The sequence below is a fragment of the Micromesistius poutassou genome, assembly GCF_964030765.1.
Source record: "Micromesistius poutassou genome assembly, chromosome: 4".
Classification (NCBI taxonomy): domain Eukaryota; kingdom Metazoa; phylum Chordata; class Actinopteri; order Gadiformes; family Gadidae; genus Micromesistius; species Micromesistius poutassou.
In genome coordinates, this window is record NC_140274.1 from 2,684,788 (window position 1) to 2,712,535 (window position 27,748).

General features: G+C 51.4%; 1 protein-coding gene across 1 annotated transcript; it reads right to left on the reverse strand.

The window, feature by feature from the left end:
* Positions 1–140: 140 nt before the first annotated feature.
* On the reverse strand, positions 141–27,748 carry cep164 (centrosomal protein 164; the record flags this gene model as incomplete). Its single annotated transcript, XM_084467219.1, has 25 exons — positions 27,630–27,748; positions 26,908–26,991; positions 26,671–26,782; positions 25,830–26,073; positions 24,493–24,666; positions 24,112–24,228; positions 23,890–23,967; positions 23,164–23,268; positions 16,860–16,916; positions 16,540–16,694; positions 15,201–15,806; positions 14,615–14,746; positions 14,155–14,350; positions 13,816–13,890; positions 12,196–12,318; positions 11,843–11,986; positions 8,589–8,672; positions 8,256–8,324; positions 7,444–7,682; positions 6,077–6,253; positions 5,266–5,431; positions 4,619–4,729; positions 2,285–2,387; positions 1,495–1,782; positions 141–217 (listed from the first exon to the last, which is right to left on the reverse strand). The coding sequence occupies exons 2-25, from the start codon at positions 26,984–26,986 to the stop codon at positions 141–143; spliced, it is 3,711 nt and encodes a 1,236-aa protein (XP_084323345.1). The 5' UTR covers positions 26,987–26,991; positions 27,630–27,748.

Sequence of the window (27,748 nt, forward strand, 5' to 3'; positions counted from 1 at the left end):
CACACACACACACACACACACACACACACACACACACACACACACACACACACACACACTCCGTCGTTGCGACACAGTTCCAGGCTGATCTGTGAAACGGCCTTGAGGAGCTGAGTTAGCAGCGCTGTATCAGAAGTCGTTTACCTTGCAGGAGTGAATGAAGAGTATGCTGAGGGGGTCCTCAGGGTGCTGGAGGCCACGGGGTCCAGAGGGGCCCCTGGGGGGGTCAGAGAGACGGAAGGCCTGTTAGCCTGACTAGACCCTCAGTGCTGGACGTGAAGCCCACAGTCTGGTACTGGTGCTTGAGAGCAGGTGAGCCACCGCGATAGGCCAACTGCCGAGGGGCGGGTCAAGGCCGTGGCATTCACCCCTCAGCCAATCGTTGTGATTTATATCGTTTTCAATTGGATTAACAATTAACGATCGATAACCGTTTAAATGAGAGATTGCTGTTCCAGTGATGGGGAAGGATTTTTAAGCAGCTGCTTTTTGTATTCAACCAACAAATGTCTGTTCTCCTGGAGCACAGCCTCACATAACTACTACCTCACATAACTACATTACCCAGAGTGCTCTGGTATGCAGCGGACATATCTCAGCCCCCACGCACGTCTACCATCAGCAGTGCACGTGTCCGCACTCGCCCCACACCGTGTCCCCTCTCCCGACTGTTACTCGTACCACTAGAACTAGCTTCTGTGGTTTCCACCCCCTCAGACCCTCCTCCACAGTGGATAACCAGAATAAGCGTGAGACTAGGGATCGTTTCATCCCGGTTCCACTTGTCTCCACACCGGGGTGACGTCCTTCCTCTCCGGAGGCGGCTGGTAAGCGCTCCATGATGAACAAACGCCATCATTCAGCCTAAGGAGTGCCTCCCTGGAGCTCTGGACTGACGGGAGCCCCTGAGGCCAGCGTGGCTGGGAGGACGCCCACCTCGATCAGTGGGCCTGGGCCCCCGGGGCGCGGTGGACCACCTCCATCAGTGTCCATCACCTCCATCGTGTTCAGGACCCTCCTCTTCTACTGGGCCTCTCTCTTCTGCTGAATTACAAACTATTCCCGTTCCACGTACTAATGACCTGATAACTCAGGAGGACCTGTGCTGCAGAACGACACACTGGTGTGTTGTGCAGTCAGGCCCCTGGTGGAATCCACTCCCCTTTTCTGTTATTTGCACGAGAATGACTTGACCACTTTACCACACCTCCTTACTTATTAGAATGTATTACCACTGTCTTAGTTTATCTTATCATTACTTACTTTATTATTAGGGACCGAGCAGGGAACCTGCAAGGAACCTCTTGAAATTCTTAGTTATTATTATTATTATTATTTATTGGTATCTATGCTGCTACTTATTTTGACTTATTTTTGACATCTTTTTATCTTTATTTATTTCTCTTGTACTGTTGCTATGTGGCTCATCCTTTGAATCACTTCATCTTGAAGTGATCCTGGTCCTCCTGGCTCCCTGCGGGTGGACGGCCGTACCGGGGAACAGCTTGGCCCAGCGGCTGCTCAGGAGGTCCGGCGGGGCCCTCTGCGTCGGGGCCCTCTGCGTCGGGGCCGCCGCCGCGCCGGCGAAGAGAGGCGTGGCCCCGGGGAGGCTCCCTCCCCACGCCCAGGACGGCCCGGCAGAGAGGTGCGCGGAGGAGGAGGAGGAGGAGGAGGGCGGGGCCAGCGAGCCCAGGGCCCCCAGCACCAGGTTGAGCTGACCCGAGATCTGCTGCAGGGACTCGGCCAGCTGCTGCACCCTGGCCGGCACGCTGGGAGGGCCCCCTGGGGAGGAGAGAGCACTGCTGAGGCACCTCCGCCTCTTTAACACCGGACCAGGACGGGATTGGTTGGAAAATACGGTTTGTGGTCATGATATTTCCCCCTCCCTGCCAGAGGAGACAGGAGAGGAGAGGAGGAGGAGACAGGAGAGGAGAGGAGGAGGAGGAGGAGACAGGAGAGGAGAGGAGGAGGAGGAGACAGGAGAGGAGGAGGAGGAGGAGACAGGAGAGGAGAGGAGGAGGAGGAGACAGGAGAGGAGGAGGAGGAGGAGACAGGAGAGGAGAGGAGGAGGAGGAGACAGGAGAGGAGAGGAGGAGGAGGAGACAGGAGAGGAGGAGGAGGAGGAGACAGGAGAGGAGGAGGAGGAGGAGACAGGAGAGGAGGAGGAGACAGGAGAGGAGAGGAGGAGACAGGAGAGGAGAGGAGGAGGAGGAGGCAGGAGAGGAGAGGAGGAGACAGGAGAGGAGGAGGAGGAGACAGGAGAGGAGGAGGAGAGGCCACCCACCTGGTCCGTCGTGGGGGTCCAGGGTGCTGCTGAGGTCAGAGTCCGTCACGTCGAAGGTGACCTTACGCTCCCCGGCCATGCGGGACAGCTCCTCCAACAGGGGCTGGACGGAGGGGACACAGTGAGGAGACAGTGAGGAGACAGTGAGGAGACAGTGAGGAGACAGTGAGGAGACAGTGAGGAGACAGTGAGGGGACAGTGAGGAGACAGTGAGGAGACAGTGATGGTCCCCCTCCTCACTGTGAGGTAGGGCTCACAAGGTTAAATATTATTCATTATAAAACGGGTGGCTTAAATCAAGCAATCTGATTGGTTCCCAACTGTTGTATATTGAGCGTATACACACAGCTATGACGCCCGTTCAGTTTACGGAGTTCAGTATCACTCCGCGCCTAACTTGAACTGTTGTTTATTTATATATAAAAGCAATAGCATAGTTCACTGAAGCCTAAAAACATGTTGGTTGATGGAGAGGGTGGAAATGTTGTAAAGCAATAGGCACACGGTGAGTGAACTCGATAGAAGGCTAAATTGCCGGCAAACAGAGCTACCGTCTCTAGCCTTCTCTCTGAAGGACGCTACAGTGTGTTGCATAGCAACCGCCGTACACTTTGCAGGCAGTCAGGAGGGACTACTTTTTTGTATTCGTTAAAAAAAATGCTTTTCCGACTTTTTCCTCACTTTTTCAAAATTGAGGGTGTGACTTTAATTTCGCCATACTTACGTAACCGTTTTATAAAAGCAATAGATCACTTCAGTCAGTGGTATACGGTCATTATACCACAATTAAGGGACGGACAACGCCCCTTAACTGTGGTATAATGACCGTATATCACTGACTGAAGTGATCTATTGCTTAAATAACACACAAAGTTTAAGCAAGCACTCCGATTGGTCATTTCCCATTCTCGAGCGTGTTTAAATGCCTGGTCAAAGAACGGACAAAAAGATTGTGCCTAATTACAGAAAATATCGCTACTTAACTAGCCAAAACTACTTTTATGAGCCTAGTTTCCATAACAACGTTCAACTGACCAAGAGTCGGCTATCGTTACTATAGGAACTATTTTCTGATGGAGATGAACTCGGGCAGAAAGCTTGAATTTGAGGGCAAATTAACCCACAATATGAAAATATTTTACAATATTGTTGATAATGAAGATGGTTTGTGTTATTGAATCGCAATCTTACACTCGATGGCGTTCTTGAATGTCATTATTGGTACTTGAAGCGCCGAGTGCCATAGGCACTCTGCCTCGTTCCTATGGCTGTGCTTCACGTACCAATAATAACATCAAGAAAGCCATCTCGTGTAAGATTGCTTAATTAAGGAAGTTCAACCTAATAATAAAACACTTTAGGCTGCAGAGAACCAATTCTCATGAAACAAACCATAAAAGAGCAAATGAAGGCGTATCAAGTAGTACATTTTTCTTGTAATCCAATGAACAAAGTCAAATATAAGTTAACAAATTCCACCTCATATTAAAACCGTTCACAACCAAAATAACAGAGGTCTACTGGAGTGTGAAGCAGACGGCCTCCTCTGCATAATCACGGCCCTTCACAGAAAGACACACACAGCTTCGAGGAGGCTTTCACATAAGTAGCACTTCACGCAGGGACATGATGAAACCACAGTAACACAACAGTGGTGGACAACAGCCATCTGCTGCACAAACAGTGTACTGCGCAGAGTAAGGAAAATCTACAGCATGGCATTAATTAGAGGAATTAATGCCATGCTATGTGTTCCCCGACGGACAAAATTAACTCACGAACCCTGGCTGCACAGCATCACCCCATAAATAAATAGTTTAGAATGCTTTAATAATCAGATTTCATGGTCAGTTGTCTACATGTTTCACACAGTCTACAGAAAGCACGCACTATTATCTATTACTGTCTACGACTGAGCTTGGCAATAGCCAGGCTAATTAACTTCTAGAACTATTATGAAACTAAAATCCTTTTCCCATGTACTGGCCTCAGCCATGCATAAGCCTCATAGCTGACGCAATTTTGTAAAATGTGTGAATAAACAGTGACTGACGGTACTGTACCGACAGCCGTGTATTGTTGGTTCTCCTTCTTCTGACAAACGTACTTATGGTAAGTCGCTGTGGATAACAGCGTCTGCCACATGGCCTGAATGTGAATGTAATGTTAGTGAGCGCTCACCTCCTGCGCCAGCGAGCTCTGAATGTGAATGTAATGTTAGTGAGCGCTCACCTCCTCCGCCAGCGAGCTCTGAGTGTGAATGTAATGTTAGTGAGCGCTCACCTCCTCCGCCAGCGAGCTCTGAGTGTGAATGTAATGTTAGTGAGCGCTCACCTCCTCCGCCAGCGAGCTCTCCAGCTGCTGCAGCTGCTGCTCCTTGCGCCGCAGCAGCGTGCTGCCCTGCTGCACCGCCCGCCGCAGCTGCTCCAGACGCCCCGCCTCCTGCTGAGGGGGAGGAGCCAGAGGGGGGGGGGGAGGAGCCAGAGGGGGGGGGGAGGAGGGAGGAGGAGCCAGAGGAGGGGGGGAGGAGGGGAGGAGCCAGAGGAGGGGAGGAGCCAGACGGGTGGAGGAGGGGGGAGGAGCCAGACCGGTGGAGGAGGGGGGAGGAGCCAGAGGAGGGGGGGAGCCAGAGGAGGGGGGGAGGAGCCAGACGGGTGGAGGAGGGGGGAGGAGGGGAGGGGGAGAGGAGCCAGACGGGTGGAGGGGAGGGGGGGGAGGAGGAGAAGGAATTGAGAATCGTATGAAAAAACATTTATACATACAAATGAAAGGAAAAGAAAGTATTTTAACAGCAACAATTATAGTACACACACACACACACACACAGGATAGGCATACAGAGACAGACAGATAGAGAGACAGACAGGTAGAGAGAGAGAGACAGACAGGTAGAGCGAGAGAGAGACAGGTAGAGAGAGAGAGAGAGAGAGACAGGTAGAGCGACGGCAGAGCGACACACGGCGGCGGGCCCTCACCCCGACGGCGGCGGCGGCGGCGGCGTCCGGGCCGTGGCTGCGGCTGAAGGGCCCCGGGCCCCCGGCCGCCTGCAGTGCCGCCTGCCTCTCCGTCAGCCGCCGGCGCTCCCGCTCCAGGAGCTGCCGGGCCCCGTGGAGCGAGGCCTCCTCCGCGCTGACGTAGCGCCGCATGCTGGGGGACAGGGGGACACAGACCAGGCAATATGGTATAGAAATGGCAATGACACTAGAAATGATACCACACAATATAAGACATGTTCAGGGTGTACAGAGACCACCGGACCTAGCAGCTGGGTTTGTTACACGAACACCGTTCTGTACTTATTCACAATATTAGAGTGGTTCTCATTGTTGTGTCGACATTGGAGTATTGATCAATGCAGAACAGTGGAAGGTCGTATTCAGTGTTAAACAGAAGTGTTTAAATCCAGCATGGTGATTCCTAGTCTTTTTAGGGCATTAAAATGATCACTAGTTGTCTATATCGATCAATGTGATCGGGTTATATCGTGCTATGTCTTTCGGCCATATCGCCCAGGCCTAACTCAGACCGTGGACTCAGTGCTTATGGTGAGTGTGTGTGTGTGTGGGCGGTGGCGTTGATAAACACAGGCGGGGCCCCGGGGTCAAATCAGAAGCAGCGTTGTCATGGGAACAAGTGTTCATGAACATTCATGAACTGAGAATGTGTTGACTTGACACATGCAAGCAATGCGCACACACACACACACACACACACACACAAGCACACACACACAACGTGCACGCGCACACACACACACACACACACACACACACACACGGTCCGTCTCCTTACTCCTCCATGCTGCTCTGGCTGTCGGGGACGGGGGAGAGGGGCGGCTCCTCCAGGTCCACCATGTGCAGCGAGCCGTTGGCCCCGCCCCCAGAGGGGGGCGTGTCCTCCGCCTTCCTCTTCTCCTGTCGGGGCGGGGGGCTGGAGGAGACGGCGGCGCCCTCGCCTTGCTCCAGCTCACTGCCCGGGGAACGGTCACATTGTGAGATAAAGAGACGCGTCGCGACGCACGTACTAAAGCACTACAGCTTGGGGCGGCCAACATGTTTTTAAATCAGGTCTCAAGCACAGACAGGACATGGTTGGTTCACACAGCGGGCTGTAGACACGCCTCCTACAGGGTGTCACCTGTGTTTGATGTTTTTTTGCCAACAGCAGTGGAAAAGGGTATCCATATTTGGCATGTTGAACATTCAATCCGTGATAACTTTGTTTCATCGGCTGGTGTTTCCGCTCAAGGTAAAAATCTATTGGTGGGGTGTGGCCGATATGTGGGCGTGGTCTACGTGTGGGCGTGGCCTACATGTGGGCGTGGGCTACGTGTGGGCGTGGTCTACATGTGGGCGTGGCCAAAGTGTGGGTGTGGCCTACATGTGGGCGTGGCCAACGTGTGGGCGTGGTCTACGTATGGGCGTGGCCAACTTGTGGGCGTGGCCTACATGTGGGCGTGGCCAAAGTGTAGGCGTGGTCTACGTGTGGGCGTGGCCTACGTGTGGGTGTGGCCAACATGTGGGCGTGGTCTATGTATGGGCGTGGCTAACGTGTGGGCGTGGCCAACGTATGGGCGTGGCCAACGTGTGGGCGTGGTCTACGTATGGGCGTGGCCAACTTGTGGGCGTGGCCAAAGTGTGGGCCTGGTCTACGTGTGGGCGTGGCCAACGTGTGGGCGTGGCCAACGTGTGGGCGTGGTCTACGTATGGGCGTGGCCAACTTGTGGGCGTGGCCAAAGTGTGGGCCTGGTCTACGTGTGGGCGTGGCCAACGTGTGGGCGTGGTCTACGTATGGGCGTGGCCAACTTGTGGGCGTGGCCAAAGTGTGGGCCTGGTCTATGTGTGGGCGTGGCCTACGTGTGGGTGTGGCCAACATGTGGGCGTGGTCTATGTATGGGCGTGGCTAACATGTGGGCGTGGTCTACGTGTGGGCGTGGTCTATGTATGGGCGTGGCTAACATGTGGGCGTGTGGGCGTGGTCTATGTATGGGCGTGGCCAACATGTGGGCGTGGTCTGCGTATGGGCGTGGCCAACGTGTGGGCGTGGTCTATGTGTGGGCGTGGTGTGGTCAACGTGTGGGCGTGGTCTATGTGTGGGCGTGGCCAACGTGTGGGCGTGGCCTACGTGTGGGCGGGGTCTACGTGTGGGCGTGTCCGTACCTGACCCTGCGGCCGAGGTGTGCGCAGCGCTCCTGCAGCGCCTCCACCTTGCGCTCCAGCCGCTCCCGGGCCTCCTGGGCGCGGCGGCCCTCCTCGCGGGCCGCGTCCCGCTCGGCCCTCGCCGTCTCCGCCCCCTGCTGGGCCTGCCGCCGCTCCTCCCGCGCCCGCTGCACCAGCTCCCGGCCGCGCTCCTGCTCCTCCCGCCCCCGCAACAGCTCCTCCCTCAGCTGCTCCCTCTCCTGGGGGGCACAGACGCACAGACAGACAGACAGACAGACAGACAGACAGACAGGCAGGCAGACAGACGCACAGACAGACAGACACACACACAGCACAGACGCACAGACAGACAGACAGACAGAGACACACACAACACAGACGCACAGACAGACAGACAGACAGACAGAGACACACACACAGCACAGACGCACAGACAGGCAGACAGACAGACAGACAGACAGACAGACAGACAGACAGAGACACACACACAGCACAGACAGACAGACAGACAGACACACAGCACAGACAGACAGATAGACAGAGACACACACACACACACACACACACACACGGCAGGTGTTTAGATGGAGGGATGAGATGGAGGGCTTGATGGAGGAACAGACCTCTCCTCTCCTCTCCATATTAAGGGGGCTGGGGTGAAGCTGGGGAAATGTATGTATGTCTGAATTGTTCACAGAGGAGCCAGCAGCTCTGGCCCCCAATCAAACAGATGAAACAACATGACATTGTTTAGAGGCAGGTCAGGGAGTTTGCTTGTCCTGTTGATAAAGCAGTCCCACACAAATACACACCTTCAAGCCCCTGTCCAGCTCCTCCTCCTCCTCCCCCAGCCCCTTCCTCCTCCTCTTCAGATCTGCTGCCTATAAAAACCACAGGGAAGCACAGTCAAACACACACACACACACACACACACACACACACAGAGTGTGTGTGTGTGTGTGTGTGTGTGTGTGTGTGTCTGAGTGCGTACATTGTGGTCTGTGTGTGTTTGTGTGTGTGTGTGTGTGTGTGTGTGTGCAAACACACACACACACACACACACACACACACACACACACACACACACACACACACACACACACACACACACACACACACACACACACACACACACACACACCTACCTTGGATTGCAGCAGGGCCTCCTGAGTCTTCAGATCTTTGGTTTTCAGCTCCAGCTGCTCCAACTGGTCCTGCAGCTCAGACTCCTGGTGGAGAAACACACACTCTTACACTGGTTCACACCCCAGTTCACACCCCAGTTCACCCTCTCAGACCCTACACCTATTGGCAGTTTTATTTTCATGTAAATGCGATGCGATGGCTCCGTGGCTCTGTGGCTCCGAGGGCGGGACTTGGGTAGAGGTGTCGCTGCATTGTCTCTACAACAGAGACAACGCTGCCATAGCAACATGAGGAGTTCTCCTAACGAGAGACCTGCTGACCATCACGGGAGGGAAGGTGATCGCATTTAACGAAGACGGGGAAAGATGGTGCGATCCACGAGAAAGTACCAGAGGAACTTTACTTTACTACGAGGGATAAAAAAACAAGTGGTCAGCAAAATAAAGAATGTTTGCGTTTTTGCACTTGTAAATAGTCGTGTTTGTAGCCTACCCTCAGATGTATACTCATTCTTGCATGCACTGTGTACTCTCCGTGCGTAGTCCCGCCTACGCCAGTGAACCAAGAAAGCTGGCTCCATGACGAGAGCGGATCATAGCCCCTCGGTTTCACAGGCAAGACAGTGAAGTTGCCGGGTGTGCCAAGCTGCGACCGAACCGGCTCGGCAGAATAAAATGCCTTGTGTATGTTTGTGTGTGAGAGTGAATATAAGTGTGTGTGTGTGTGTGTGTGTGTGTGTGTGTGTGTGTGTGTGTGTGTGTGTGTGTGTGTGTGTGTGTGTGTGTGTGTGTGTGTGTGTGTGTGAGAAAGTGAGAGAGTGAAATGTAAATGTAAATGTGTGTGTAGCTGCTTTCACATATGGACGTGCATCCGTCTGTTCTCCGTCTATTATACGGACGTGCCGTATATGTGAATGACACATCCTGACGTTGGACCTCCTGAAAAAATACTACCCCCGAGGTAGTATGTTCTCCGGAGGAAATGCTAATTACCTTTTATGTGAATGAGTAGTAGAATCTCGGCATTTCGCACTTCACGTTAGTGGGCGTGTTGATGACGCTTTCAAGCGTCACTACGGCGGGAACATGCCCTATGGCGGGAACAAAAAACACGCCAGGAGCAGGCTGCATATAATATATGCAGCCTGCTCCGGCCGTGTTTTTTGTTTGAAGGAGAGGCAAGGAGACAAACGACTCAAAACAAGAATGGCCTGGAAAGACAAAGAGGTTTTTCAGCAGCTTACTTTGAGGGCCGACAGTGCGGTGATCGCACAGATGAAGGGCACTGCGAAAGACGCAGTAATGTACGACCGTATAGGACAAAGAGGATACGCGCTGGGTCAGCGGCTGAAGCGACCGAACAGTTGGCAGAACTGGACCGCAGAACGGAGGAAAGGGAACGTCTGAGGGTCCTAGAGAACCGGGAGCGGGATGACCGCATACGGCAAGAAATGAGTGAGGACTGGCTCCCATAAAGGCAACAAAGTCAAAAATCTGAGAGGGTCTCTCATATCTGAAGGTGTCTGCCATATATGGCATTGTAATTTAATTAAACAACGCTCATTATTCATTGTCCATCCCTGTGCGGTCTCTTACCATTAAAGACGTTAAAAACTCATTTCACGGATTCCTGTACGACCAGGTTGCCTTAAACATCTGTCGCATATGTCAGGTGAAAACTAAATGTCAAGGAAAAGAGGTGGAGGTTGAAAAAAGTATTTTGATCGCTTATTAAGTTCACTTGTTGCTTATAATGGTTTATTCGTTTCCCAGTATCATTTCCTAAATTTAGAAGACAGCTTTGTTCATTTTTGAATTGTAAAATAATTAAAATAATTGGTTGAAGTTGCGAGTTTTTCAAATTATTGGAAGCGAGCTGACCTTGCCTGCTGTACCCACGCGGCCCAAAATAAAGAACAGCCGAGACAATATCCTCAATTCAAACATGCCGTTTCATTTGGTCTCAATTGGCTACGGACGTGAACTTGGAGTGAACATGTGCAACAGAGATTTCTAAAGGTTACTGTACAGTGGTGGAGACTGCAGGAGCTGAATCATCACTACGGTAGAGCTAAGAAGCGCTTCAGACGAGCGCTTCAGACCAACCTTACCAATGCGAGATGTTAAGGTATAACTTAAAGAAGAGGTTACGAATACCGCCGCTTTTGCCCATGGTAAGGCTTATTAATTATCTCTTTCTCCGGTAACGCAGTCGTCCGCAACGCCTTTCTTCTTCATCGTTCCTGCTATTGGTTTCTAACTCATGCTCCAATCTTTCATCGATGCCTCGGATGTTGCGGATGTAACAACATATCTGATGTATCGCTGCAACAACAGTTAAGAAGATCACAGTGAGTTCTGCCCGTTATGCTTCCATGCTGTCTGCGGTCAAACAACAACAAACAAACGTGACAGCGGCCGCAATTATACTACGTCATGTCCCGCCTCTCTTCTCAATTTAGACCCTACGTCATACACCGCCCCTTGCAAGCCCGCCCCCCTAAACCATCCGGAGATTCTACTGATATCTGAGAGACACCGACACCGCATTTCGGGCGGACATTGTGAATAAGTGTGAATGACCCTCAAGAACCTCCTGCTCCACAAATGCGGAGAAAAGACGGAGGTCATATGTGAAAGCAGCTTGTGTATGTGTGTGTGTGTGTGTGTGTGTGTGTGTGTGTGTGTGTGTGAATGAGGTGTGGCAACCCGCCTCGGGGAGTGAACCCGCCTTACTTCAAACAGCACGCAAATCGCTTGGTTGTTGTGTGTGAGTGAGTGAGAGACATTGTAAATGTGTGTGTGTGTGTGTGTGTGTGTGTGTGTGTGTGTGTGTGAGTGAGTGAGAGAGACAGTGTATATGTGTGTGTGTGTGTGTGTGTGTGTGTGTGTGTGTGTGTGTGTGTGTGTGTGTGTGTGTGTGTGTGTGTGTGAGTGAGTGAGTGAGTGAGTGAGACAGTGTATATGTGTGTGTGTGTGTGTGTGTGTGTGTGTGTGTGTGTGTGTGTGTGTGTGTGTGTGTGTGTGTGTGTGAGTGAGTGAGTGAGACAGTGTATATGTGTGTGTGTGTGTGTGTGTGTGTGTGTGTGTGTGTGTGTGTGTGTGTGACAGTGTATATGTGTGTGTGTGTGTGTGTGTGTGTGTGTGTGTGTGTGTGTGTGTGTGTGTGTGTGTGTGTGTGTGTGTGTGTGTGTGTGTGTGTGTGTGTGTGTGTGTGTGTGAGAGAGACAGTGTATATGTGTGTGTGTGCTGACCTTGCGTGTGTGCTCCAGCCGTGTCCTCTGTGTCTGTGTGTCCAGCTGCAGGCGGAGCTTCTCCAGTTGGACGGCGTGTGAGCTCTGTAGACGCTCTCGCTCGTCCTGCAGAGCACACAACAATCGCTCTCTCTGGGCCTCCTCCTGCACACACACACACACACACACACACACACACACACACACACACACACACACACACACACACACACACACACACACACACACACACACACACACACACACACACACACACACACGTTACGAGATGTAAACCATACAGAGAAGAAACCCCATCTTAAAATAGGATGACCCCAGTGCATTGTGGGAGCGGTGGCGGTGCGGAGGCCGACCTGGTCCAGGTGCTGCTCCCTGACGGCGCTCTGCTCCCTCCGGTGCTCCTCCTTCAGCTGCTCCAGCTTCCTGTCGTGGTCCCGCTGCACTTCCTCCCTCACTTCCTGCAGCACGTCAGCCAGCTGGGGGAAAGGGCGGCCACGGCTGAGTGAGTGAGTGAGTGAGTGAGTGAGTGAGTGAGTGAGTGTCTGTGAGTGAGTGAGTGAGTGAGTGAGTGAGTGAGTGTCTGTGAGTGAGTGAGTGAGTGAGTGAGTGAGTGAGTGAGTGAGTGTCTGTGTGAGTGAGTGGGTGAGTGTCTGTGTGAGTGAGTGAGTGAGTGGTGTGTGTGAGAGTGAGTGAGTGAGTGAGTGAGTGAGTGAGTGTCTGTGTGTGAGTGAGTGAGTGAGTGAGGTGTGTGTCTGTGAGTGAGTGAGTGAGTGAGTGAGTGAGTGAGTGTCTGTGTGTGTGTGTGAGAGTGAGTGAGTGAGTGAGTGAGTGTCTGTGAGTGAGTGAGTGAGTGAGTGAGTGTCTGTGTGAGTGTGAGAGTGAGTGAGTGAGTGAGTGAGTGAGTGAGTGTCTGTGTGTGAGTGTGTGAGTGAGTGAGTGAGTGAGTGAGTGAGTGAGTGTCTGTGTGAGTGAGTGGGTGAGTGTCTGTGTGAGTGAGTGAGTGAGTGGTGTGTGTGAGAGTGAGTGAGTGAGTGAGTGAGTGAGTGAGTGAGTGTCTGTGTGTGAGTGAGTGAGTGAGTGAGGTGTGTGTCAGTGAGTGAGTGAGTGAGTGAGTGTCTGTGTGTGTGTGAGAGTGAGTGAGTGAGTGAGTGTCTGTGAGTGAGTGAGTGAGTGAGTGAGTGAGTGAGTGTCTGTGTGAGTGTGAGAGTGAGTGAGTGAGTGAGTGAGTGAGTGTCTGTGTGAGAGTGAGTGAGTGAGTGAGTGAGTGTCTGTGTGTGTGTGAGAGTGAGTGAGTGAGTGTCTGTGAGTGAGTGAGTGAGTGAGTGAGTGTCTGTGTGTGTGTGAGAGTGAGTGAGTGAGTGTCTGTGAGTGAGTGAGTGAGTGAGTGTCTGTGAGTGAGTGAGTGAGTGAGTGAGTGTCTGTGAGTGAGTGAGTGAGTGAGTGAGTGAGTGTCTGTGAGTGAGTGAGTGAGTGTCTGTGTGTGTGTGTGAGTGAGTGAGTGAGTGAGTGAGTGAGTGAGTGAGTGAGTGTGAGTGAGTGAGTGAGTGAGTGAGTGAGTGAGTGAGTGAGTGAGTGAGTGAGTGAGTGTCTGTGTGTGTGAGTGAGTGAGTGAGTGAGTGAGTGAGTGAGTGAGTGGTGTGTGTGTGTGTGTGTGTGTGTGTGTGTGTGTGTGTGTGTGTGTGTGGGATTACTTTTGACTCAATTTTGGAAGCTGCCTTCCTTTCTCAGGTGTAAGCCCCTCGTGATGCGGTGTCACCGCTGGGATACGCGTGTAAACTGGTTGTGTTTAAACGTGGTGGTCTCGGTAGTGGCCGTGTATTGGTGACTAATGGGTCTGCAGACAGCAGGAGCGCGGAGGCAAGCTAAAGTCCTGGCATGCTACTGTTCTGCAGTGTCTTTGTGTTTGATGACGTTATTGTGGAGAGTGACTTGTCCTGTGAACATAGATCAAAGTGTTAAACAAGCGTTCTCACCTCTCTACGATACTCCGTCAGCTGCTGTTCAGGTCGTGGACTCATCAACTCTTTCCTTCTCTCTGTGCTTTTGATCTTTGAAGACACACATGGACAGACACAGCCACACACACACACGCACACGCACACACACACGCACGCACACACCATGTTTTAACACATTGAAATAGCAATCGCAATCATTTCTAGTCAGGTGTATTGTACAGACCGTTCTCTAATGTGTCTAATTAGATTCAACGGTTGGAAGGTGTCGGGATTCTAAACGCATAGGAACTTAAAATAACAATTCAAAAGTTAATCAAATAAAATGCAATTTTAATAGAATTGCAAATAGTTCACCTCCTGTCTCAGAGAGCTCAGTTTCTCCTCCTTCTCGCCCAGCAGCCTCTGTCTCTCCGCCTGAAGCTCCGCCTCCAGCTCCACCCTCAGGTTTGCTGAGTCCCGCCTCTTCCGGGCCTCCAGCCTATCCCGCTCCACCGCCAGCTCCTCGTCTAGAGTGACACGCAGGCCCTTGACCATAGCCCCACTCTCCTCTCTGAGCGCGCACACACACACACACACACACACACACACACGCACACACACGTGTAAATTAAATGAGTAGATTTATTTGCTATACAGTCTATAAAACAGTGGAGTTCCCAAAACGGAAATTCCCAAAAAGAGTGCGTATCTCTGTAATTCCTTAGTAGAACTGCATTATTGTCAGGAGGCTATTCGCTGCAGGGTGGTACTGTGGTGCAGCAGCAGCAGTGTGTGTGTGTGTGTGTGTGTGTGTGTGTGCGTGTGTGTGTGTTACCTGAGTGTATGCTGCTGGTGCTCCACCTCCCTCTGGCCACTCTCCCTCAGCTCCCTTAGCTTCCTGTCTGACTCCTCTCTCAGCCTGGTCTCCTCCTTGCTCCGCTCAGAGTCCAGCTGCTCACACACAGCCCTGGAGGTGCACACACACACACACACACACACACACACAGACACATACACAGACACAGACACACTTTATGATCTGGCAATTCAACATTAAATCACTGTCAAAGCCTCTGTGGTGCTTAGGTGACACTGAAAGGAATTATGGGACAAAGAAATCTGATTGCTGTTCAAAGTTATTCATTTACCAATTCATCTTCTTGGTCATCATTATAATCCAGCTTAGTCTTAAGAAATACTTTACACATTTAATTACAGAAGCTAATTTCCCCAGTTAGGGGTAATGAACACCTAGTTTTGGAGCTTCGTAGACTTTCTGCATCGAGGCTTTTAGTGTGAAAAGGGAGAGAAGTGATGACATTTAAAGACTTTTAAGGGGCTTCATGTGGAACAGTTTTCAGCGGAGACATGACCTGTACAGAGGCTAACATTACAACGGATCATTTATCCAAGACATTTACCTGACTCTCTCCTCGCTCTCCTGCTTCAGCCTCCTCTCCTCCTCCTCCTCTTCTTTCCTCAGCTCCTCCCGAAGGAGGCGCAGCCGTCTCTCCTTCTCCAGCAAGCAACGCCTCCTCTCCTCCTCCACCTCCCTGTCCAAATTCCTCCTCTCCATCGCTCTCTCCTCATTACGCCTTTCCCTTCCCTTCTCCTCTTCATCCCGTTCCTCCTCCTCCATCTTCCTCCTCTCGTCCTCCTGTTCCTCTTTTTTCCTTAATTTTCCAATCTCCTCCTCCTTCTCCTCCTCGTCCCTCTCCCCTTCCCCGCTGAGGGTCCTCCTCGTCTTCCAGCTCAGCTCCTCGGCCGGCGGGCCCCCCTGCTCCCGTGTGGGGGACTCCGGCTCTCGTCGGGGGGCCTTGGGGCCGCGGGCCAGCCGACCCCTGGACGTCTCGGGCCTCTGGAGCCCCAGGGAGGCGCTGAGGCCCTCGGCCTTGGGGCGCGGCCCTGCGTCCCTGCCCGAGTGCTCGGGGCTGGAGAGGGAGTGTTCGGGGCTGGACTGGTGCAGGACCAGCCGGTCCACCTGGCGGGCTGGATAGTGGTCCACCGCCGCTGCAGCCTGCACGGGTCTGGAGGGAGAGACATGGATTTATTTTATTGTTGTCTTTGGCTTCACAGAACATAGAAAACAACGTGCATTAGAAACAACAGATCGGTAAAACCAGTGGGATAAACAGTGGCATGTATAACAACAACCCTCAACACATGCATCTACCTGCATTCACTGACAAGGACCGTATGACCGAATGCTCCTTTGGGTTGATTAGCTAGTTGCACCCTGTGACATGGCAGCCCCCAATCTCTGTACGCCTTAATTAAAACAATAAGTAACTCTTTTGGTCCTTGCAAAAAACTTCTAAATACAGTAACACATTGATTAATTATAGATTAATAAATGATCAACCAAATCAACCATAATTTAATTCCACCATAAAAACAAATGTAAACTCTTTTCTGCACAAATTAGAGGAAATATCTATTACAGCTGGTAAAACTATGAATTCACAGTGATTTACATGTAATGCCATGTAGACTAGATAGGATCTACATTTACATTTAGGGGAATTTGCTGACGCTTTTATCCAAAGCGACTTACAACCATTAATTCACACATAAACACCCCAACGGCAGAGTCACCCACGCAGGGCGACAGCCAGCTCGTCAGGAGCAACGAGGGTGAGGTGTCTCGCTCAGGGAAACCTCCGCTAGGAGGAGCCGGGATCGAACCAGCAACCCTCGGGTTACCAGTCAACCCACTGCACCTCCTGAGCTTCTGTCGCCCCGTCTGCACTAGCAACACACCTCCTGCCTGTGGAGTTCCTCCTCCCGCTCCGCTCCCTCTCTCCCTCCTCCTCGTCCTCGCCCTTGTCTCCCAGGTCCGTGTCCAGGGGGCTGACGGCGGGGGAGCGGTCCTTGGGCTCAAGGGTCTTCTCCGACATCTTGGAGAGACAGCCGGACTAAAGAAACACATCAACACAGGACAAAGATGAACGAATGTATGAATGAATGCGCGAATGGACGGATGAGTGGGTGGATGGATGACAAAAGATGGAAATCAAGAATGGTTGAATGGACAAAAATAAAATGCAGATACGGTTTTAGACCGAGTGACCCGAAAGTACCTTAAGATCCTCCATGGATGAAGGAACCTCCTCCATGTGTTCACTGGCCACTGACTCCTGAGAAACCAGACACACACACACAGATGATAAAAAGATTTGAGCAGGGTTACAACTTTCTGAGACCCACACACACACTAATCCACGCTGCTATCACGAGACAGAGCTATAGAACACTAGACGGACGGACGCATGCAAGGACACACAAAGCCATTTCAGCAGCAGTACTCAGTGTTTCAGTCAATCAATCAATCAGCCAGCCAGCCGCCAGTCATTCAGTTTGGTGAAAGCCAGCCAGCAAGCCATGCAAGCAGACTGGAATGGAAAGCGGGACAGCAGAGGATGTCATAAACTGTGGTCCGGTCACCTGACGACAGCTTGAGCTCCAGGACAACCCAAGCATCAACAAAGTAATGCAGACTAGCAACTAAGCCAATAAATAAATAAATACATGTTTAAAATAAAAGAAATGAGTGGCACTGCGTGATGTTGTGGAAACCACAGTTCTCCAATCCAGTCCTCAGGGGCTCACAGGGCCTGATTGGCCATAACACACTCCGTTCAGAAGTCAGATTGGACCTGGACGACCTCCTGTTCTGGGACAGCCCCTAAGGCAGTGGAACTGGAGGGGCAGCAGGGATGGAGGGGGGGCGGGGGGGGCAGGTAGAGAGGCAAACAACAGCAAACACCAAACCCTACCTCTCCCAGAGGGGGGCTTTTTAGTGGGGGGCCGCGGTCCTTCTGAGCTTTGTGGTCTGTGTCGGACATCCCGAGGTCCCCGCCGACCAGCGGAGCCTCCGCAGCCCGTCCCACAACCTCCTCCTCCTCCTCACCCAGAGAGGCCCCGTGCGACCATTCCCCCCCTGCCTCACCCTGGCCGTTTCCCTCAAACACTTGGTCCTCATCCGCATCGTCCTCCTCCCCTCGGCCCGTCTCCACGCAAACCACCTCTTCCCCTTTTCCTTCAACATCCACCCACCTCTCCACCTCCTCCTCCTCCTCCTCGCTCTGGCTAGGCCTGCTCTCCTCTCTCTCGCTTTCAACCTCTTCCTCCTCCTTCTCTCCTTTCTGCATTGTTCCTGCCACTTCCACTTCCTCTTCCTCACTCACTATAAATCTGTCAAATGCTCCATCTTCATCTCTCTCTGAGGCGTCCGTTTCTCGGGCAAGGTCAATCTCTCCGGAATAATCCTTTTCAGAACACTGCTCTATCTCCGCCTCCTCTTCCTCAATATCCTCCTCTACCTCCTCGTCGCTCTGTCCGAAATCACTGAGGCCACACCCCTTTGCCCTCTCCTCATCCACCACCACCTCTTTACTCATGTGCGTCTCCTCTTCCTCTCTGTCCCCTTCCCCCACGCGGCCCTCCCTCTGGCTCTGTACACTTCTCCTCTCTGCCCCCTCCTCCCCTTCCTGCTCCTCAGCTTCCTCCTCCCTCTCCTCCTTCTCCTCCCTCCTGGCGGCTGCTTTCTCTTCCCCCTCCTCATTATATTCCTTTTCAGTTTTACCCCCAACTCTCTCCATGCTGCCGAGTGCTGCTCCATCGTCGCTCTCTTTCTCACCCCCCTTGACATCCCTGTCCTCCCCCCTCACCGTGTGGTCCTCTTCCTCTCCCTCCACTGTTTTTCTCTCCTCTTCCTCTCTTCTTTCTCCATCCTCCATCTCTTCGTTCTCTCCCTGAGCAGCCTCCACCTCCTCCTCTCCAACACCTTCTACATCCTCCATGCTTTTGTTCTCTCCCTGAGAAGCATCCTCCTCCTCCACCTCTGCCTCTCCTCTTTCTCCAACATTGATCTTCCCGTCCTTCTCCGCCTCTACCTCTGCCTCCTCTCCTGCTCTCTCCTCCATCTCTTCCGCCTCTCCCTGAACATCTATCTCTGCCTCCACTACCTCCTCTACCTGACCATCCACCGCCTCCCCTCCTCCTCTCTCCTCCATCTCCTCCTCATCTACCTGACCATCCACCGCCTCCCCTCCTCCTCTCTCCTCCATCTCCTCCTCCTCTACCTGACCATCCACCGCCTCCCCTCCTCCTCTCTCCTCCATCTCCTCCTCCTCTACCTGACCATCCACCTCCTCCCCTCCTCCTCTCTCCTCCATCTCCTCCTCCTCTACCTGACCATCCACCGCCTCCCCTCCTCCTCTCTCCTCCATCTCCTCCTCCTCTACCTGACCATCCACCTCCTCCCCTCCTCCTCTCTCCTCCATCTCCTCCTCTACCTGACCATCCACCTCCTCCCCTCCTCCTCTCTCCTCCATCTCCTCCTCCTCTACCTGACCATCCACCGCCTCCCCTCCTCCTCTCTCCTCCATCTCCTCCTCCTCTCCCTGACCATCCTCCTCCTCCCCTCCTCCTCTCTCCTCCATCTCCTCCTCCTCTCCCTGACCATCCACCGCCTCCCCTCCTCCTCTCTCCTCCATCTCCTCCTCCTCTCCCTGACCATCCTCCTCCTCCCCAACCCCTTGTTTTTCCTCAGACTTTCCCCCATGCAGTACCCCATGGCGCCCGCCCGAGGACCTTCCCCCGACACCATCACCCACCTCCTCCCTGCCGGGCGAGAGGGGGGGGCGCTGCAGGTGGCACCCCGAGAGGGACCCCTTTGGGTTGGGCAACGGAGAGCCAGTACAGAACAGACACAAACGTCGGGGTGTCCGCGAAGAGGAGGCGTGCAGAGGACACATACAGGAGAGAAGAACAGAGAGACCACTGTGAGGGAGACACGAGGGAGGAAGGAGACGGCGGGTCTGTGGATCCGCATGGGAGCTGCAGGGCTGGCAGCCACTGAGACTAACACCAGAATACCGCAGACCCACGTCGTGTTATTTGTTGTTTAGAATGTAAACATTCGCCCCATGGTGAGGTGTCCCACACTGCATAAAATAACTGTAAAATCAGATATTTTTATGTTTCATTAGTAATATTATTATTATAAATTTGTGATCTGTGAGATTACTTCATTCTTTCTCTTTAGTCTCCCTAGTTTGTTGTTCTGGTTGTTGTTGTTGTTGTTGTTGTAAAAGGATGAGCAGTGGTGTCATAAAACATAGGGCGGAAGACTGTGATTGGTTAGCTCATTCTAGACAGCGAAGCGGCAGTGACAGTAGTTAGACAGGAGGACAAGCAGAAGGCTAAAGTGACAGCCGTGGCTGTGGTGGGAAACGACCCCATCAGCATAACGATACACCACAGCCAATTGGGCAGAAAGGCATAGTGAGGACATGTGAGAGGTCAGAGGTCATGGGAGAGAAAAATAAACACATTAGAATAACGGTTAAACCAGACATGGAGAAAATCGGATCATTACGAAAAAGTTTCTGTTTGTTTCTGGCTGATGTGGAGAAGCTAAAACCTACTTCAACAGCCACCACTACTGATTGAATATTATCAGCAACATATCTGCCAAATTTCATTAGGAAAATATAAAACATAATTCAAGGAGTGCAAAAACCACACAGTTTCCAAAGTGCTAGTGTGCATATAGTCTACTACGTGGGATAGTAAAACACACACTGTAACTTTGATTAAAGGTCCCATGGCAGGAACATTTCACTTTATGAGGTTTTCTAACATTAATATGAGTTCCCCTAGCCTCCCTATGGTCCCCCAGTAGCTAAAAATCGCGTTAGATGTAAACCGAGAAGTAGGTATCCTGCTCCACCTTTCAAAAAAGGATCGCTGAAACGCTTTGTTTTGCGAGCTGGCCCCATATGTCGTCGTATGGGGCCATGTTACCTCCCCTTTCTCTGCTTGGCTCGCCCAGAGAATTTGGCCCGCCAATGAGACAATGAGCTAGGACCATGCGAGCGCCACGTGTGTGTGTGTGTGAATACACACACTGTAACGCAAGTGTGTGTCTTTGTTATTTGGAAAACCGTTCTGCTGTTGGTGTTATGGCGCATAACAAGCAACACAATAACGCAAGCTTGCATAAAGCTCCCATTTGGTGAAAAGACTAGACTGTGTCGGGTTGGTTGAGAATGAATTGGGAACCGCGACATGGAGGAGAAAAGGATTGTTGCCCAGGATTGTCCGTCGGAGCCCCGCTGTAGTGGGCAGCAGGCAACGAGGCTGGGCGGGCAGCCCCGGGGGCGGCCAGCGTTCAGCGGGCAGCGGGGTTCCGACGGACAATCCTGGGCAACAATCCTTTTCTCCTCCATGTCGCGGTTCCCAATTCCTTCTCAACCAATCCGACGCAGACAACCCCGGGCAACAATCGCGGGCAACAATCCCTTTCTCATCCATTTCGCGGTTCAGTCTGTACTTAATATTGACGTGGAAGTGGAAGAACCAGAGGCGTCTGAGAACCCGACGCAGTCGTTTGAGATTCATAATATCATCCGGAGGCGCAAACAGCTTTTGACCATGATAATATATATTATATAGATATCTAAATATAATATATTATTTAGATATAGAGCTCCAGGACTCCCGCCGGAGCACCCGGAGTGTTCAGTGTTCCACTGTAAACACTAGCGCATGGTACCGTGGCCGCAAGCTGCTCAGGGCCACACCCCCACCCTCCACCTTGACCCGCATCTAAAAACGGCACGATTGTGGAGCGCTCATTGTGGGACTGGCTCGTAGTGGCTGTAACTCTGCACCAAGGCTGAATTTCTTGAACGTCTTTAAGTAGCCTACTGTATTAGGGGCCCACTAATACCTATATTAAAGCATCCATAAAATAGCATGCCATGGGACCTTTAAGACCAGGAAAATATAAATGCATGAACTCTTTTAATTATACAATATTACTATGAAGCTCGGCTGGTGATTTTATACATCTCTGCCTTTTCCTTTTTTATATTCTCAATCAACTCTAACTGCCTAGAGAGGAGGAGGAGGTGGAGACAGAGAGGAGGAGGAGACAGAGAGGGGGAGGAGACAGAGAGGAGGAGGAGGAGGAGACAGAGAGGAGGAGGAGGAGGAGACAGAGAGGAGGAGGAGGTGGAGACAGAGAGGAGGAGGAGGTGGAGACCGAGAGGAGGAGGAGGAGGAGGAGACAGAGAGGGGGAGGAGACAGAGAGGAGGAGGAGGAGGTGGAGACAGAGAGGGGGAGGAGGAGGTGGAGACAGAGAGGAGGAGGAGGAGGAGACAGAGAGGAGGAGGAGGAGGTGGAGACAGAGAGGGGGAGGAGGTGGTGGAGACAGAGAGGAGGAGGAGGTGGTGGAGACAGAGAGGAGGAGGAGGAGGTGGAGACAGAGAGGAGGAGGAGGTGGAGACAGAGAGGAGGAGGAGGTGGAGACAGAAAGGAGGTGGAGACAGAGAGGGGGAGGAGACAGAGAGGAGGAGGAGGTGGAGACAGAGAGGAGGAGGAGACAGAGAGGGGGGGAGGAGGTGGAGACAGAGGGGGGGAGGAGACAGAGAGGGGGAGGAGGAGGAGACAGAGAGGGGGAGGAGGAGGAGACAGAGAGGGGGAGGAGGAGGAGACAGAGAGGAGGAGGAGACAGAGAGGGGGAGGAGGAGGAGACAGAGAGGAGGAGGAGGAGGTGGAGACAGAGAGGAGGTGGAGACAGAGAGGAGGAGGAGACAGAGAGGGGGAGGAGGAGGAGACAGAGAGGAGGAGGAGACAGAGAGGGGGAGGAGGTGGAGACAGAGAGGAGGAGGAGGTGGAGACAGAGAGGAGGAGGAGGAGGTGGAGACAGAGAGGAGGAGGAGACAGAGAGGGGGAGGAGGAGGAGACAGAGAGGGGGAGGAGGAGACAGAGAGGAGGAGGAGGAGGAGACAGAGAGGAGGTGGAGACAGAGAGGGGGGGAGGAGGTGGAGACAGAGAGGAGGAGGAGGAGGAGACAGAGAGGGGGGGAGGAGGTGGAGACAGAGGGGGGGAGGAGGTGGAGACAGAGAGGAGGAGGAGACAGAGAGGGGGGGAGGAGGTGGAGACAGAGAGGAGGTGGAGACAGAGGGGGGGAGGAGGTGGAGACAGAGAGGAGGAGGAGGAGGAGACAGAGAGGAGGTGGAGACAGAGAGGGGGAGGAGGAGGAGACAGAGAGGGGGAGGAGGAGGAGACAGAGAGGAGGAGGAGACAGAGAGGGGGAGGAGGTGGAGACAGAGAGGAGGAGGAGGAGGAGACAGAGAGGAGGTGGAGACAGAGAGGGGGAGGAGGAGGAGACAGAGAGGGGGAGGAGGAGGTGGAGACAGAGAGGAGGAGGAGGTGGAGACAGAGAGGGGGAGGAGGAGGTGGAGACAGAGAGGGGGAGGAGGAGGAGACAGAAAGGGGGAGGAGGTGGAAGGGGGTGAAACGAGAGCAGGAAATAGGATCCAGATGAAGATGATTAGAGGGCAGGCAGGTGTCACGGGGGCGTGTTGTACCTGCTGGGAGGGGGGCTCTGGACTGGGGTCTCTGGACAGAGCCAGGTCCTGCAGCTCTGGCTCTGTACGCTCCTCTGGTGGAGGTCCGCCACTGGCCTCACTGTCCTACACACGCACGCACACACACACACACACACACACACACACACACACACACACACACACACACACACACACACACACACACACACACACACACACACACACACACACACACACACACACACACACACACAGTTAATGGCTATTCTGCTTTGGCCGTGCTCCATTAGGCCTATTGGCACCCTGAGAAGCTGTAAAGTAACCACTTACTTTATAGAGCTGGTCATAAGAGAGGCTATAGTAGTTCAAGTGATGTTTCATTCATGGATTAGGATAAATGATTGAATGTATTGTATTGTATTTACTGTGACATAACTTTTTAGATATACTTGCCTGGGTAAGAGCTGTGTGCCATCTGTAATCACTGCCCTCAATAAACTGGCTGATGTGTGGTTGTGTGTGGTTATGTTATGTACTATGTGGAGGACAAAAAACATCTAATCTGATCATATGTTGTTATGAGGTTCATGTATAATTGAAGTAGGTCTGACCGTCAACTGATGAATATTAGATACATGGCCATTTAACGTCAAGAGGAACAGGCTATACTGCATCTCCTCATATGTTATACACAATATAAACAGAAAATAACCAAGCTGCTTGCTGTGTCTCTTCTGTACTCACCTCATACTGCAGGCCCCCTCCCAGGGCATCCAAGTCCAGGTAGAGGTTCCTCAAAAGTCCGGCTGAACCACAAGCACTCTGCTGGGCACAAACACATTCCAGCTGTCACATTAGACCCACAGAACTGTCTTGATGATCCATAAAGACAGCGAGACTCTGGATCTGGATCTTCAAACGGTTGTAAACAATAAAAGTGGCCGTAAGGACCGGGTTTTGACAGACCTGGTTCCCTGAGTTTGGCTCCCCGCTGTCGTCCTGGTCCTCTCTGCCCAGTACGGACATGGACCCCCGCTCCTGCCGACTGCCCAGTACGCTGGAGCCTCCGCTGCTGCGTAGAGCCTGCAACGACAAGGAGCAGGTAAAGAAATGCATGAACATTTAATGCACATTACACATTAGAAAATACTACAATGTCATATCGTATATATATATATATACATACATGTATTGAACACACACACACACACACACACATATATCGTATATATATGTGTGTGTGTTCAATACATGTCAATACAATTTCAAACTCAGTGAACCATCTCCTACGGATTGGGATCACCACAGCTGTGATGTAATTTTTTTTGCCAAATCTTGGGGTCGTACCCCAAGGGATGTCTTGAGAGGCTCCAGCCCCCCAGAGCTTGGGGTCCCCCCAAGGGACCCCCGGAGAAGAGGATTGGCGCTGGGTATGGGGCCAGGGCCAAGGGCATCCAGTCCCCTCAATGGAGCCAGGCTGCCCAGTGGGGACGGCAGGGGACCCAGGGCTGAACTCAGAGGCTGCAAGGTGGAACAAAAATACTCTTTTCCATTCCTTTTTCCAACACGTTAACAAGGGAAGCATCTTACAGTAAAAAATGCCACAGCCATCTCGTTCTGCCTCAGTTATGAGATCCAATAGGAAATGGCTTCAATGACTCAAAATGGTTTGACCCGTGGAAGCAGCTTTTAGAATTCATTGAGCACCTTACATACCATGCTAGTGTTCTTCACAGGGGTGGACCGGCCCGTTGTGAACAACAAGCACGAGGGGTATCATGCGCATGTGAAATCCAAGATGGCAGTACACGCATCTTTGTGTTTGTTTGCCTATGAGGTGTGTATGTTTTTTTGTTTTTGTTGTTGTTGTTTTGGTTTGTGCTCTTCTCCTCGAGCAACTTTCCGCCGCCCTCCTCTACTGCTGGCTCTGCCTCCACCAGTTTAGGTAACTGCATGTTGAACTACATGTTGCATCAGGTGTCCCCCAAGGCTCTGTTTTGAGTCCACTTTGGTTTAATATCTATTTTAACAACCTGGGTCAAAATGTTCCTCATTTACTTCAGTATATGCGATTGGGCGATGCAGTCTGTAACTGTAACTGTAGTGACGGTTGTTTGATCTGAAACTAAATTGATGTTGTTCTCTTATTCCAGGAAGACCAAAGCTTATTCTCCTAACATTGTAACCTTGCAGGGCAGCCAGATTGGATTAGTGTCACAGGACCAAGTATCTAGGTTTTAAATTGATTGAACATTTAGTGAAGAAACTGAAGCTCAAGCTAGGTGATACATGACATTGATGTCATGACATTGCCTATGTTGACATTGCCTATGTTGTTTTGGAAAAAAAATGTACTCTACGTTCCTTCCCTTGCTTGACTACTACAGGGATCTGTTACACAGTTGTGTCTCTGCCCAAATGCTTGAAATAGCTGCACACTGTGTACCACAGCACTTTGATGTTTATCACAGGCGATCACATCATTTTGGAAGCACCTGCTGGCCACTTACACAAGACAGGCCACTACAGGCCACCGTAGTGCTTGGAAAAGGAGGGCTGAGGAGGGGGATTCAGTTGGTTGCCGTCTCCAACCTCACCGCTAGTGGCCACCTCAATCTTACACACTGGACCTTTAAGCCACACATTAAACATCAGCCAAAGAACCGATGAAGAGCAGCACTCACTCCGGGAGGGATGAGAGGCTCTTTCTTCTTCTTCTCCTTCTTTTCCTTTTTCTCCTTCTTTTTCTTCTTCTCCTTGGTCTCCTTCTTCCCAACGGAGCCTACTCCTGCAGCGCCGGGGCCGGCCAGCTGGGCCCGCTGCCGCTCCTGCGTCACCACCCCGCGGTAGTGCTCGTCACAGGGGTGGTCCCAGGTGGACTGGCCCGTGGAGAAGTTGAAGTAGTACACGTCCCCCGTGACATCCTGGCTGCAGGAGGGACGACAGGATGGAAAACATGAGCCACAAATTAAACAATTAGGAAGGAAGACTCGGATAGGCTTGTGGCTCTGTGAGGTTGCACCAAAATATAACCTTTTTCAATGCTGATATAGGAGGGCAACTGGTTATCTAGATTTTTGGGGTTAAAGTCGCAGGTGACCCTTAGAATAAAAAAAAACTCTCTGTGTGACATAAACTAGCGTAGCTGTCTCGGCTGTCTCGGCGGAGTGGGAGGGGTTTTGGGAGTGTCGACAGTACATTTACTGAAATAAAAAAGAGAAAGGTATGGGCTGGGCAGCATTTTTTATTGGTAGGATATAGGCTATCAGATGTGATTCTATTGATAACATTATTGAAATCACTTTTGATTAGCATTGAATTCAGATAGGTCTAGGTTATTCTAGTTAGCGAGTTGAAATGGCAGGCTTGAACCTACACCGGCCAAACTCCCTTCAGGAAATCACCTTATTTAAACACTTTGTACCCCGGTTTAAACCCGGCAGCAGCAAGAAGTTCAAGCTCAACTCAAGTTAAAATAGTTTAAACCAGCGGAGGTGAAGAAGCTGCTAGGGTCCGAGTCCTTACCAGGGCTTCCATTCCCGGGGCAGGGGGGCAACAATGCCCTCTCTAGCAAGCCACAAGAGGTCTGGCTCCCGGTCAGGATCAATGCCAATCTCTCTGGCATACTCGTGAATCTCTGTTGAGAAAATAAATAAGGAAGAGAAATTGTAAATGAGAAATAAACATGTATGATGATGGCATAGGTTCTAACATGTTATGTCTAGCAATGATTGTACACCACGTCAGTGATAAGGTGATTACCTGGTTCAGAGGGGGTGTAGTTCTCATCGTAGTCCTCTTCAAGGATCAGCTGATCTCCAATAAGAGCAGCTGCAGTCATGGTTACTGAAGACAACAGTGGAATTAGGATCCTTGTCAGCAATAAAAAGCTATATTTAATTTCCTCAGTCCAGAATAACTATTTAAAATTAACTTAGCACGAATAAGGTTGAGAACTGCTCTATTCTGTTCAATCTGTATGCAGATGTTTATTAAATGCAGAGCATCAAATTCATCTTGAAAGCATTCGGTCCAAGGCTAGGAGCGAAATGTGATTAAATGATGCTTCATAAAGACAAGCCCTCGACTTATATGGACATGTTATTTTGACGGTATCGACATGTTATTTTGACGGTATTATTTTGACAGTATTGTGGATATCGACATGTTATTTTGACAGTATTGTTTTGACAGTATTGTGGATATCGACATGTTATTTTGACTGTATTATTTTGACAGTATTGTGGATATCGACATGTTATTTTAACAGTATTGTTTTGACAGTATTGTGGATATCGACATGTTATTTTAACAGTATTGTTTTGACAGTATTGTGGATATCGACATGTTATTTTGACAGTATTATTGGCTCCATGGACCATGGAGAGCCTAGTAGTTTAAAACCCAGGATACCTCTAACATTAGCAGTGCGCTAGCTCCATGTTATAAACTTATGATAAATAGGGATAGTGGCCGCTATTTACCTTTTAAAGAGGCATGAACCGCTTTCCCTGTAGAAAACGGCTCGTTTCATATGAGGGACCACATATGTGCAGCTCAACTATTAACAACAACGTAGTCCGTCGATCTCCAAGGACGCTAC